Source organism: Tupaia chinensis, unplaced genomic scaffold, assembly GCF_000334495.1.
Source record: "Tupaia chinensis unplaced genomic scaffold, TupChi_1.0 Scaffold000495_1, whole genome shotgun sequence".
Taxonomy (NCBI): Eukaryota; Metazoa; Chordata; class Mammalia; order Scandentia; family Tupaiidae; genus Tupaia; species Tupaia belangeri.
The window spans coordinates 971,330-984,125 of record NW_006160007.1 but is presented as its reverse complement, the minus strand read 5'-3'; the positions used below and the strand labels follow the sequence as shown (position 1 = coordinate 984,125).

Sequence of the window (12,796 nt, the reverse complement as noted above, 5' to 3'; positions counted from 1 at the left end):
GAGAGGAGAATGGAGGAGAAGGGATTGCGGCGTGACCATCCCCCCTGGGGGGTGATTTCTCGCTTTCTGTCTCTATGTCTCTCTCTGTCTGTCTGGCGAGCGCACGCGCCCTACAGTGAAAATCTCTCCAAAAAAAAAAAAAAAAAATCTTGTCTTCTTGAAGGATTATTTAATTTTTATATATTATTACTTTTTAATTTGACCAGAGAGAGAGAGAGAGAGGGAAAGTGAGAAGTACCATGGGCGGCCATTTGGGAGTCCAGCGCCCCAACCACCATGCCGCCTGCCAGCCTCCATCCTTCTTAAAATCTTAAGAATTACAAAGCAATGGAAAGAGATAATTTTTCATTTTGTGGTCCTTTGTCACTTATTGTTAGCCTCTTTGGCACATACGAGCATCTCAAAGCCACCAGAGAAGGAATGATGAGACTAATGTTGCTTACCTGGCTCAGGAGTAGGGCTCCTCTGGCTGTGGTGCGTCAAGCTGGGTGTTCTGGTCTGGGTTTTGTAGAGCAGACACTGGATTGTCTACTCACCATTCTCCCTCCAAGACTCTGATCAGCCTGTGGTCCTCTGGCAGTCCTTCTTGTTCTATTGATCTTGACCTTCTTTGGTCACCTATGGGCACAGTTTTCTGCTCAACTCACTGACAGGACTGATCACAATAGTCTTTTTTCAACTCAACTCACCTACTGGTAGGTACATTCCTCCAAAGAGTGTCAACTCCTGGGCTATTAGAAGTCCCCTTTATTCTATTAGAGGCAAGATCTTCTCTTGCTTTTTGGTCAAATTTAGAAGAAAGATTCAGAAAAGTTGACATCTAGCCCTAACGGCAGATAAGTGACACCAGGAGGTGCTGGGTGGGTGCAGCCAGTCCCATTCTGTGTGAAGAATGTTCTTTGCAGCTGTGTAGATGGGAAGGCCTAGGAATAGGCTGGCAGTCCTTGCCTTGTTGTTTGTGTTCTGCTGTCTGTATGTGCTGGCTGGTTTTAGCTCAGTAAGGAGAGGCCTCCTCCACACCTAGTGAGGACAAAACAGGTTGTATTACACTTCTGGACAGCCTGCCTCTCCCTTTCCTATCACTTAAAACTTCCCATTTTAAGGTGTACAGTGCACTCATACTAGTGCACAGTCATCACTGCCGTCTAGTTCCAGAGCTTTTTTTCCCCACTGTCAGAGGGCGTGCGTGCTTGCTAAAGAGGAAGGACAAAAGCACTTTCTCAATAGATCGTGGTCACGCGCATCCCTTCTCCTCCCTCTCTCCATCCCGTTGGGATCTTGGGCACCCACACATGCCCAGTGTGTTTTCAAGCTGCCACGGCTGTGATTCAAACTGTGGTCACACGTGCGAGATCTGGCTCCCTTAGCTCCTGGGCTCTGGGGCCAGTCCTGAAGGGTATCTGTTTTAATTCGTATTTTGTGTTGCAATCGTCTGTGAATACTTTGCTCTTTCTTTCTGGACTGTTGGCTGACAGTAAACAATTACAAAATGGGGCCAATATACTCTTCAAGAGCGATTGATTTGTGGAGATTTTAATGCATTGCTCAAATCTTTCTTCATATAATATTGAAATTCTCTTTTTTTTTTTTTTTTTGGAGGGGTTTTTGCTATAGGGCACGTGCACTTGCCAGAAGGACAGAGAGAGACAGAGAGACAGAAAGCAAGAAATCACCCCCCAGGGAGGATGACTATTTTGCAATTCCTTCTCCTCCGTTCTCCTCTCAGGATCTTGGGCACGCACACACATGCACCCGGCATGAGTTTAAGCCACTGGGTCTGGGACTCAAACAACGGTCGACTACATGGGAGTTCAGCGACATAGCCATTACGCTAACTGCTGGTCCCAATATTGAAATTCTTTCTTTTTCTTTTGTTTTTTTTTCTTTCTCACTGTTCTGTTTCATTTTAAAATGCAGCACATAAACCCTAGGCTTATTTTCTAAAGTGATAAATTTAATTCAGTTTTTGAACACTTATTTATTTTGAGAGAGAGAGAGAGAAAGACAGACACAGGTACCTGCATAGAGTCTCAAATACCGTGAATTTAACCCATCCCTGGCCTTCTAGCCAGCTGAGATCACAGGTCTACCCGTAGGTATACCTGGTGTGTTCAAGGTATCCTGAGACCTGTGCCCTAGATGGTCCAGTACTGTGCACTAATACCCTACTCCTGCATCCCGTGACTGAGCCTAATATAGTTCTCATTTTCTATATTTTGACATCTCTCATTCATTTTTTTAAAGAATTGTTTATTATTATTACGTATAGTTTCAATTTGACCAGAGAGAGAGAGAAGGAAAGTGAGAAAGCAAGCTACCAGGTCCAGGACTTGAACCCTGGTTGGCCATGTGGGAGTCCAGTGCTTTAACTACCACTCTACCTGGTGGCCCCGGTATTGCTAATTCTGACACATCATTATATTCTGTGACGTTTTAGATTTAGGCATTATAGTCATTGTTTCTTAGCTAATATAGTACCTAGGCAAGTATTGGATTTCTTTTGTCTTACAGTAACCAGGTGACTGTTGAAATTAATTTTTATCCTTTTGTTTTCTTTTCAGAAAAAATTGCCTTTGACAACACTGGCTCAGTGTCTGATGGAGGGGTCAGCTATCCTGGGAGATGACACACTTCTCGGGTAAGGTGATACCAGGTATGGGGTGCTGTCAAATCTAGGAAAGTCCCCCACCATAAAAGGGGGATGGCAGCTCCTCAGGAAAGCACCAAGAATACCTGAATTCTGGCTGAGGACTTGGGTAGGGAAGGGTAAAATATTACCATTGAGAAATCAAAACCTTTACAATTGTATTGTCTGTGCAGCGAAGCAAGTCCCAGGTGAATAAGTTAACACGGAAACTGAGAAGGACAGGGGAACTCCCTCCGACTGCAATTGAAGTGTACGTGCAACCTCTCAATATCAGAAACAGAACTTCTGGGGTTCCCAGAACCACCCTTGCTAATTTTTAGCTTACCATGAAACAAACTAACAGTAGAATCTTACTGTGACAGGACCAGCCGACACAGTCAGTACTCTAAGAACTGAAAATAGAACCATATAAACGATAACGTAAAATAATTATTTAAAATGAAATTTAAAAATTAAAGACCCAAAATTCCTTAACAATTAACCAATAAAAATAAAAAAAAAAAAAAAAAAGATGAGAATTGAAGAGCATGCACTTGAAGCTGACCCACATGGGCAGGTCCTGACTGTGCCCAGAGACCTTCCTGAGTCTGCCCGGCACCTGTGTGCCCACAATCTGGTGCTGTGTGAGATTCAGGGTGGACGGTGGTGTTAAGAGCTTGTTTGTGGTACTGTTTGTCTGTCTGTCTCTCTCTTTGTGTGTATGTACATGTGTTTTTTTTCTCTGTCTCTGTTTTTCCTGGAAGAAATAAGTAAACTTAAAAGAAGGAAAAGGCAAGGAGTGCATGTAGCTGGAATTTAAACATGAGTGACTAGGGCCCAGCAGGTGCCTCGGTGGGTAAGGTGCTGGATTCCCACATGGCTGGCTACAGTTTGAGTCTCTGACCCAATTGCTTGAAAATCACACCAGTTGTATGTGCGTGCATGCCCAAAATCCCAAGAGGAGAATGAAGGAGAAGGATTGCAGTGTGGCCATGCCCCTGGGGAGTGATTTCTTTTCTTTTTTCTTTTTTTTTTTTTTTTTTTGAGAGGTTTTTGCGATAGGGCATGTGTGCTCGCCAGAGAGACAGAGAGAGACAGAAAACGAGAAATCACCCCCCAGGGGGGTTGGCCATGCCACAATCCCTTCTCCTCCATTTTCCTTGGGATCTTGGGCACGCACGCACACATGCCCAGTGTGAGTTTAAGCCACCAGGTCCGGGACTCGAACCATGGTCGGCCACAAGGGAGTTCAGCCACATAGCTGTTACGCTAACTGCTGGTCCCACGAGTGATTTCTTACTTTACTTCTCTCTGTCTCTCTCTGTTTCTTGCTGGCAAGCACATGTGCCCTCTGGGAAAAATAAATAAATAAATAAATAAATAAAGTGAATGTATTGTAGGGGAGAAGAAAAATTATTTTCCCCTCTAACCCTCCTAGACTCGTTATCTGGGACCCTTCAAATTAGACTGACAAAAGATAGATTAACAAGAAAAAAAATACTAATTGTATTAATATGTATAACACATATGCTTGAAAAAACACAGAGATTAAAACATGGGTGTAAGTATAGTGTCTCCATAGAAGAACGAGCACTTTTAGAGAGGTGACAAGACAAAGAAAAGGACTCTGAGTTCTCAGCGTGGTGGGTCATGGGAAGGTTAATATGTGGGGAACTGATGGCCGATATCTACTGGTTAGTGAGCTTTGTTAGGGTTCGTCTGTGCTGTGTCCCGACTGGTAGGGTCTAGACTTGTCTCCAGGGATTAACTCTTGTCCTTCCTGGTAAGGAGGTAAAGCAGGTGGAAGTGGGGCAGGACTTTACAAATTGAGGACTTGACTTTAGGCACATAGAGGGAGAGCAGAGAGTCCCCCCCCCCCCCCCGCGGGCGGAGGTATTTATTTGCCATAAAGTGCATGTGCTTGCCAGAGAGAGAGACAGGCAGAGACAGTGAAAGGGAAAGTGGGAAGTCACCCCGACAGGGGGAATGGCCATGCCACAGTCCCTCTTCCATTGTCCTCCTGGGATCTTGGGCACACACATACACACACATCTGGCATGATTTTCAGGTCACTGGGTCCAGAACTCGAACTGCAGTCAACCATGTGGGAGTCCAGCAACATAACTGCTATGCCATCTGCTGGCCCCAGAGAGGTGTGTGGTTTTTTTTTGTTTTGTTTTGTTTTGTTTTTCCGGATATCTTTCTGCTTCTCAATTGTCTTCAGCTCAAAACAATCCTTATGCTCAAGTGGCATGTTTTGGGGTGGGTGCATATTCCGTTGTCCTTCAGTTTAAAGAACCATAAATGAACATTGAATTTAAAAATAGCAGTTGTAGGGGCTTGAACGCAAAAATGAAACTCAAATTCTAGACTCTAATAGCATGAAAGATTGGAGGAGGAATCAGTGGTACAAAGTCTTGTACTGTTTGAAAGGAAAATAAAGATTTATTCTTAAATTTAATGTCAAGTATGCCTCTTCGAAAAGTAAGAGCTAACCGCAAAAAGAATCGAAATAGTGTGTATAATTTCCAGGCAAGTGGAAGTATTAAAAGGAGAAAACAAAACAAAACCACAGAAATGAATGAAAGGAAAAGGGCAGGACCAGCATGTGGCATGGTGGTTAGGGAGATTGGATTCAAATGGCTGACCACTGCATGGTTCAAGTCCTGGAACCCAGTGGCTCAAGAAATGTGTGTGTGGGTAGGGGTTGTGTGTGTGCCTAAAATTCTAAAAGGAGAGAGAAATGGAAGAGAAGGGATGGTTGCGTGACGTTCTCCACGCAGTGCGCTTTCTCACTTTCTCTTTCTCTCGGGTAAGTACATGTGCACTCTGGCAATTAAAAAAGCAAAAGGGGAAGGTGAATGTAAGTGAAGAAAAAGCTCAGTACTTAGAAAACAAAATGAAAGTGACAGCGATTATTACATGTGTTTAACTGTAGTCATCTCGTAAGAGACCTAAGTGGAATCAACTCAGCTGTTTAAAATATGGAGAATCTCAGGTGAATACACATAAAACCCTGTTGTATGGTATTTTTAAGAGGCATTTCTAAAACATGACACTGCAAGATAGACAGTAAAAATGGCAGAGTGAACACACATCTGATTCCTCTTCTAAGATCTGTGGAACTATAATAGAGGGATTTAAAACATAGTACTAATAATACATAAACCCACAGTGGCAGGGAAAAAGACAACAGCAACACAGTGTTGTGAGCTGCAAAGCTCACAAATGAATGACCCAGTTCTGCCTTGGCAAGGCCTGAAAGCTGACTCTCAAGCCAGAAGTAGGATTTGTAGACCAACACAGTTTACACCATGAAACGCCTACAGAGCTCGGGAATTGGCTTCACCAGGGATCTCTGGAAGAGTGGGTGGAGTGAGTGATTAGAATTATGAATGTGAGTTGAGAACCTTTCAGGTACAGCTTGGATCAGTAAAAGCCTGCCCCCTCTTCACACCTCTGGGAGACATTCATTGCTCATCCTGCCCCACCAGAATCTGGAGCTTTATCCTCTAGAGGGCATAAAACAGAGTGTCTCTGGAATGGGAGGCTGGCTCAGTGGAGTGTAAGGCACAATCAATAAAGAAGATCAATTGATCTCAGTATACCAGATGCTGAGATTCCTCAGCCCTCCTTTTCTTCTCACGGGGCCCCCCAGACCTTTTACCCTCCTGGCAGGAAATGAGATGAGTCTTCTCTGGGGAATCTGATCAGCCCAAAAGGAAGGATCGAAAGCTCTGAGGGCATTGCAAAGGGCAGTGCCCCAGTGAGTGGCCCAGCCAGGTCATGCCGTCCCAAGCTTCACTCACATACTCCGGCCTTGCAGTCTCCGTCCTTATATATAGACAGTCACCCGAGATCACTGGACATCTGAGGAAGGGCGCTCATCAGAAGACCACAACAGTTGGAAAGCTGGGTGGACATGGAAGAAATAGACATTGTGTGTGGGGGGGGGAGATTTCAGGAAAACGATTGCATATGTTTTTAAGTGCTAGGGAAGATAATACTAGGGGACTTCAAAAAAAATTTGTGGAAAAATTGTATTAAAGTGTACGTTAATTTTGGTGTGAACAGTTTCTTCATACTATGCATTTTCATGAAGTTCTTTGAAGACGCTCTCATTCATCTCTAAGATTTTAAAAAGGATGTTAATACAAAGTATTTACAGGAAAGAAATATTCAGAGGTTAAAAACATGCTTATAGAAATGAAATGAATCTTAGATCTGTGGTAGCAGATATAAAATTCTCAGCAGAAAAATTCGGAAGATAAATATGAAAAAATTATCCAGAAAAATCAAGCAGGAAGACAAAGATGGAAGATAGAAAAAGTTAAGAAATTGGATGACCAATCTAGGAAATTTTATGCCTGTATAAACAGGAGTTCTTAGAAAAGGAGAGAAAGAAGAAATAATAATGACAACAATAATAAGCAATAATAATTTAAAGGTATTTTTCAGTCACAAACAACATGAGTTTCTACGCTGAAAGGACCCAGGGAGCTCCAGATACAGGGGAGAAAATTAAACCTATGCCAGGGTTCACTGTCATGAGTACTGATGTCAAATGCTTTTACAGCTTTTGGGAACCAGCAGTTAGCGTAATGGCTATGTCGCTGGACTCCCATGTAGTCGACCGCGGTTCGAGTCCCGGACCCGGTGGCTTCAAACTCACACCGGGCGCATGTGCGTACATGCCCAAGATCCTGAGAGGAAAATGGAGGAGAAGGGATTGTGGCGTGACCATCCCCCCTGGGGGGTGATTTCTCGCTTTCTGTCTCTCTGTCTCTCTCTGTCTGTCTGGCGAGTGCACGTGCCCTATAGCGAAAAACCTCTCAAAAAAAAAAAAAAAGCTTTTACAACTTCCTAGAGAGAAAAATTGTCACTTGTTTATTGTGAGAGATTTTTGCTATCAGGCTTATATGCTTGCTGGAGAGACAGAGAGAGACAGAAAGTGAGAAACCGCCCCTCGGGGTGATGGCCACGCCACAATCCCTTCTCCATTCTCCTGGGATTTGGGGCATGCACGCAAACATAGTCGGTGGACGTTTCAAGCCGCTAGGTCCAGGACTTGAATCGTGGTTGATTATGTGGGAGTCCAGTGATGTAACCATTACATCTGCTGGTCCCCCAGAATTGTCATTTGTAAAGAATCAAAAATACGGGGCCAGCAGGTGGCATGGTAGTTAAGGTGCTGCACTCCCTGGTGACCGACTATGGCTTAAGTCCTAGACCTGGTAGCTTGCTTCCTCTCTCTTATATGAGTGCATGTGCCCTATCGCATATTAAAAACATAATAATAATAGATAAAATTAAATAATTCTTCGGAAAGAAAAAGAATGGAAAATGTAAATGTTAGACTTACCAAAGACAACAATGGAAACTAGTTTTTTAAGCAGTGCCTTCAAAATTCTGAAAGAAACGAATACTCGACATAAAATTCTACATGTTAGTCAAGAATGTAAGGGGAAAGGAGAAAGAAATATCATGCATATGGTCTTAGGAACTGACGTCCCATGACTCTTCCTCAGAACAATGAAGTCAGCGGCGCCTCAGAGCGAGAAAGTGACCAGTAAAGAGGTAGAGTCAGGGTAACACTTAACATCATAAGACAGAGGAAGAGAGGAAGAGAGAATTCCAAGAAATAGGGGAAGGAATTCCAGGAAGATAGCTGTGCGCTAGGGACGGAAACTCAGGTGAGATTGGCCGAGGCCCAGGAGAGACCAATTCCAGTTGAAACTTAGGCGTAACAATTATGTTTTAGTCTGAAGAGACGAATGAGAAAAGTGACAATGGCCTTGACCCATACTTTGGTTGATTTGTAAAAACTTTTTCCGTGAGTTTCAGTAAACATGCAAAGGGACACAGGCCTGTAATGCTTTGAAGAGTCAATTAACATGTTTGAAATGCTGTATCCTCTCATCTAGGTACGTGACATAGTTTTTTTTTTTTGAGAGGTTTTTGCTATAGGGCGTGTGTGCTCTCCAGACAGACAGACAGAGACAGAGAGACAGAAAGCAAGAAATCACTCCCCAGGGGGAATGGCCACGCCGCAGTCCCTTCTCCTCCATTCTCCTCTCGGGATCCTGGGCATTCATGCACATGCACCCAGCGTGAGTTTTAAGCCACTGGGTCCAGGTCGTGGGAGTCCAGCGACATAGCCATTACGCTAACTGTTGGTCCCAGTGGCATAGTTTTTGACTCACTCACGTCTCTGTCGTTTGCTTTTTATTACTTGATTTTTGGAATAGTTTTTTCCTACTTTTTCTATTGGATTCTTATCTACCCATCCCTAGAGTAACTACTTTTCATAGTTTAGGACTCAGGGTTCTCTTCCTATTAGGATTTACTGGACTAGAGAATTTGGATGCTGACTGTCTAATGGGTGGAATTTAGCTAGTTTCTCCAGTATTCCCAGGGGAGATAGAAGTAGCTAGCTCATTGTAGGCCTGTAGATTTGCATGCGTGAGTCTGTTTTCTCCACATCTCCCCTTTTGCCTCACGCGTGAGAGAGTGCTCAGTGCCATTTGGAAATACTGAGCGTTTCAGAGATGAAAACGGCAGGTGCAGATTGGTCCAAGGGCTGCCATGGAAATCAGCCAGCTTATGGCCGCAGTTCAGCGGGTTCCAAGGGATGAGAAGAACGCGGGTGCACATCTTCGACAGCACGTGTGTGTGTATAATGGATGCTTTTTTCCCTCTTGAATTGCAGGAAGATGCTGAAACTGTGCGGGGAGACGGAGGACAAGCTGGCTCAGGAGCTGATCCACTTCGAATTGCAAGTAGAGAGAGACGTGATCGAGCCCCTGTTTTTGCTGGCCGAGGTGAGCAGTAAGAATGAGGTCAGGCTTACGTGATGGGGGAGTAAAAGCCTTCGTTACTCTGCCTCCAGTCTTGGGATTGTTTCTGTTTCATTTCACGTGCTGCCCTTAATTTACATCAGGGATTATACTACCACACATGTGGGCAAGATTCTCCAAAATGACAATACAGCCGATGCCGCCCCTTCCCCACCCACCCTCTTCTCTGTAGAATTCCTGTGCGTAAAAGCGCACAGCTGACCGCGTTACCTCCTTCCCCACCAGAATCAGGGCGGCCATTGCCGCCCGCCCTCTACCTGTCCCAAGTCTTCGGTGAAATGAGCAGCTGCCCCTTCTCACAGGGAGGCTGGGGGCCCAGTCCTCAGGCCTGTAAGACCCTTCGTGGTTTATGTTTAAATAGGTCCCTTCTCTCTTAACTTTAAAGGCCACGAAGCTGTTTTATCTAAAAGAATCCTTAATATCTGGATGAAAATTTGACTTGCTTCAACCAAGTCAGATTTTATCAAGAGAGATAGGAAAGTGCTGAGAAGGTTTCATTGTTTCAAACCCTGAACCCTTCCATTGCCTTTGTTCTTGTTTTTGTTCGTTTGTTTTAGTTTTTGCTATAGGGCACGTACGTGCACTTGCCAGAGAGAGAGAGAGAGAGAGAGAGAGAGAGAGAACTCCTCCCGGGGGATGGCCACACCACATTCTCTTCTCTTCCATTCTTCTCTCGGAATCTTGGGCATGTACACATAGGTGCCCAGCATGATTTTCAAGCTGCTGGGTCTGGGACTCAAACCGCACAGCCCCCCTTGTGGGATGCAGTGCCTTCATCTCCACGCCACCTTCTGGCCTACACTTTTTTTAAAAAAGAAAATTCCCAGTAGACACATGCACTCATCCTCCCAATGAGACCTGGTCACACCTCAGTCCTGTTTCTTCTGTTTCTTTATCCTAGACATGTTTTTCAAGCCAGTGGACGAGGATTCAAACCTGGTTGGCCCTGGGACTTCTGGCTTTCCATGTACAGCCCTTAACCGCTGCCCTAGGGGCCAGCCTCCTTCTAGTTGCCTTGAATTGGTCTCACGAAAGCTAAGCAGTGCTGCCAGCTAGGACTCCCTGCGATGATGGGAGCTTGCACGGTTTGGTAGCCTTTCGTGATTTGTTGAGCACCTGAAATGTGGTTACGGCCACTGAAGAGTTCAGTTTTTTTTTTTTTTTTTAATTTTACTTTATTTTTGTTTATCTAAATGTAGAATTGCATAGCCACACATGACTGGAGGCCACGATGTCAAACAGTATCATCCTAGACCTCTTCTAGGTCACCTTCAGCACCCACGCATCCCCTGATACCTTTTCTGGGACACGAGCATCCGGGTACATAATTTACCGATGAGCCTAAAGGACTCAGGAGAAACTCCTGGATGTGGTACTGAGAAGCACTGGGCTTCTCAGAGACTGTCCTAGACAGAGGTCGTCCCTGAGCCTGGAGCATTCACACAAGGTCCTTTTCTCTTTGTGATGGTGGTCTGGGCTCCAGCCAAAGCCTGAAGCAAAGCCAGGATCAGGCACGACCTGGGTGCAGACTCCTTGGGTGTAGCTGGTGCAGGATGCCCGCGTGGCTCTCGGCTGCGTCTGTGTGCTGAGGTGACTCTGGCTGCCCAGTTGCTATCCCTCCTTCCTGTTACAAGTTGTTACACTCAGTCCATGACTCAGCCCGGCTTGGAAGGGTGAATAGAAAATGCTCCATAGAGCCCTGGATTTTCCTCACGTTATTTGCCTATTTAAAAACCGCAGCCCGAGATGCTTTTAGTTCCCTTTACGGCCAGTTTTCCTCTTGAATTCTCACATCCTGCCCTACTTTCGCTGGGCCTGGAACCAAAACCCTGCACTGGAATGTACTGCCAAACCATTTTTAGAAAGAAAAATATAAAAAGAACATTCGCATACAACCAATATGGAAGAACTCTTAGCTGAGAAAAGGTTGATTCATTATTTACACTGGAAAAATCTTCCCTGATTTCTAGAAATGTAAAATAGATGTCCTAATTGCAGTCCTCGTAACATCTGAGGTCTCCTGAGACCGGCTCCCTGGATCCTTCGGCTGTCTGTCTTGAAGGAGATCTGTGCGTCAGACCTGGCTGTTTGACTCCCTTCATCTCTGCCCTCTCTGTGCCCTTGTGGAAGCAGAGCTAGGCTAAAGCTGCTATTTTTGCTATCTGCAGCCAGAGCAGGAACATGGCAGGCGTAGGTGTGCAGGGGAGCCCAGAACTCCTGGGATGATCTGAGTTGATGGGTGGCCTGGCTGCTGTTTAGAGAACAGAGGACAGAACTTAGCTCAGAAAAAGGAATCAAGAATTTCATGTGGTATTGACTGAAAGGCACAAAGTTTTACTTAGGCAAGATGAGAAAATTCTGGAGCGCTAACATACAGCATGGTGTCACTATAGTTAACGACGCCACAATGTAGAGCTGAAGTTTGCTGAGGACCAGCCCCATAGTCTAGTGGTTCAGGGAGCCAAATCCCACATGGCTGACCACAGTTCAAATCAGCCCCAGCAACTCGAAAAACATGCCATTTACTTGTGTGTGTGCCCCAAATACTTACAGGATGGAGAAATGGAGGGAAAAAGATCATGGCATAACCTCAAGACAGGGGGGCGGCTTACTCCCCCTCCCTTTCTATGGCTGTTTCTCTCTGGTGAGCACATGTGCCCTCTGATAATTAAAACAAACAAACAAACAAACAAACACCCCAGAAACTTGGGTCCAGTGGCATAATGGTTGCATCGCTGGACTCTCATGTAGTCGACCGTGGTTTGAATTCAGACTCAGCAACTTAAAACTCACACCAGGCACATGTGTATGCATGCCCAGACAACAATAGAGGAAAAGGGATTTAAGCATGGCCACCCCCCTGGGGTGTGATTTCTCACTTTCTCTCTGTCTCCTTGGCATGAACACATGCTCTATAGCAACTATCTCTCAAAAACAAAACAAAACAAATCAGAAATTTGGGCCAGCAGGTGGCTTGGTGGTTAAGGTCCTGGACTCCCACATGGCCAATTGCAGTTCTAGTCCCGGACCTGGTAGCTTGCTTTCTCACTTTCTCGCCCTCTCTTTGTCTCTGTTTTGTGAGTACATATGCCTTATAGCAAATTAAAAATAGTAATAAATTAAATTAAATTAATCTTAAAAGAAAAACAAATTCTCTGAGAGAATAGTTCTTAAGTATTTTCAGCACACAAAAAAAATGGTAACCGTGTGAAGTGATAGATATGTTAATTAGCTTGATTGTAGTAATCATTTCAGGGTATATACATATATCCCAACATCAGCTTATGTGCCTTAAACATATGCAATTCTTGTT

The 12,796-nt window shown here is 44.6% G+C and overlaps 1 protein-coding gene across 1 annotated transcript in view; it reads left to right on the top strand.

Annotated features, from left to right (window-relative positions):
- ARHGAP44 (Rho GTPase activating protein 44) overlaps positions 1–12,796 on the top strand; it is a 115,047-nt gene that overhangs the window by 12,497 nt on the left and 89,754 nt on the right. Inside the window, exons 3-4 of the mRNA XM_006156508.3 lie at positions 2,562–2,638; positions 9,336–9,447. Of these exons, the coding sequence (XP_006156570.1) occupies positions 2,562–2,638; positions 9,336–9,447 (189 nt within the window). The remainder of the gene's footprint in view (positions 1–2,561; positions 2,639–9,335; positions 9,448–12,796) is intronic.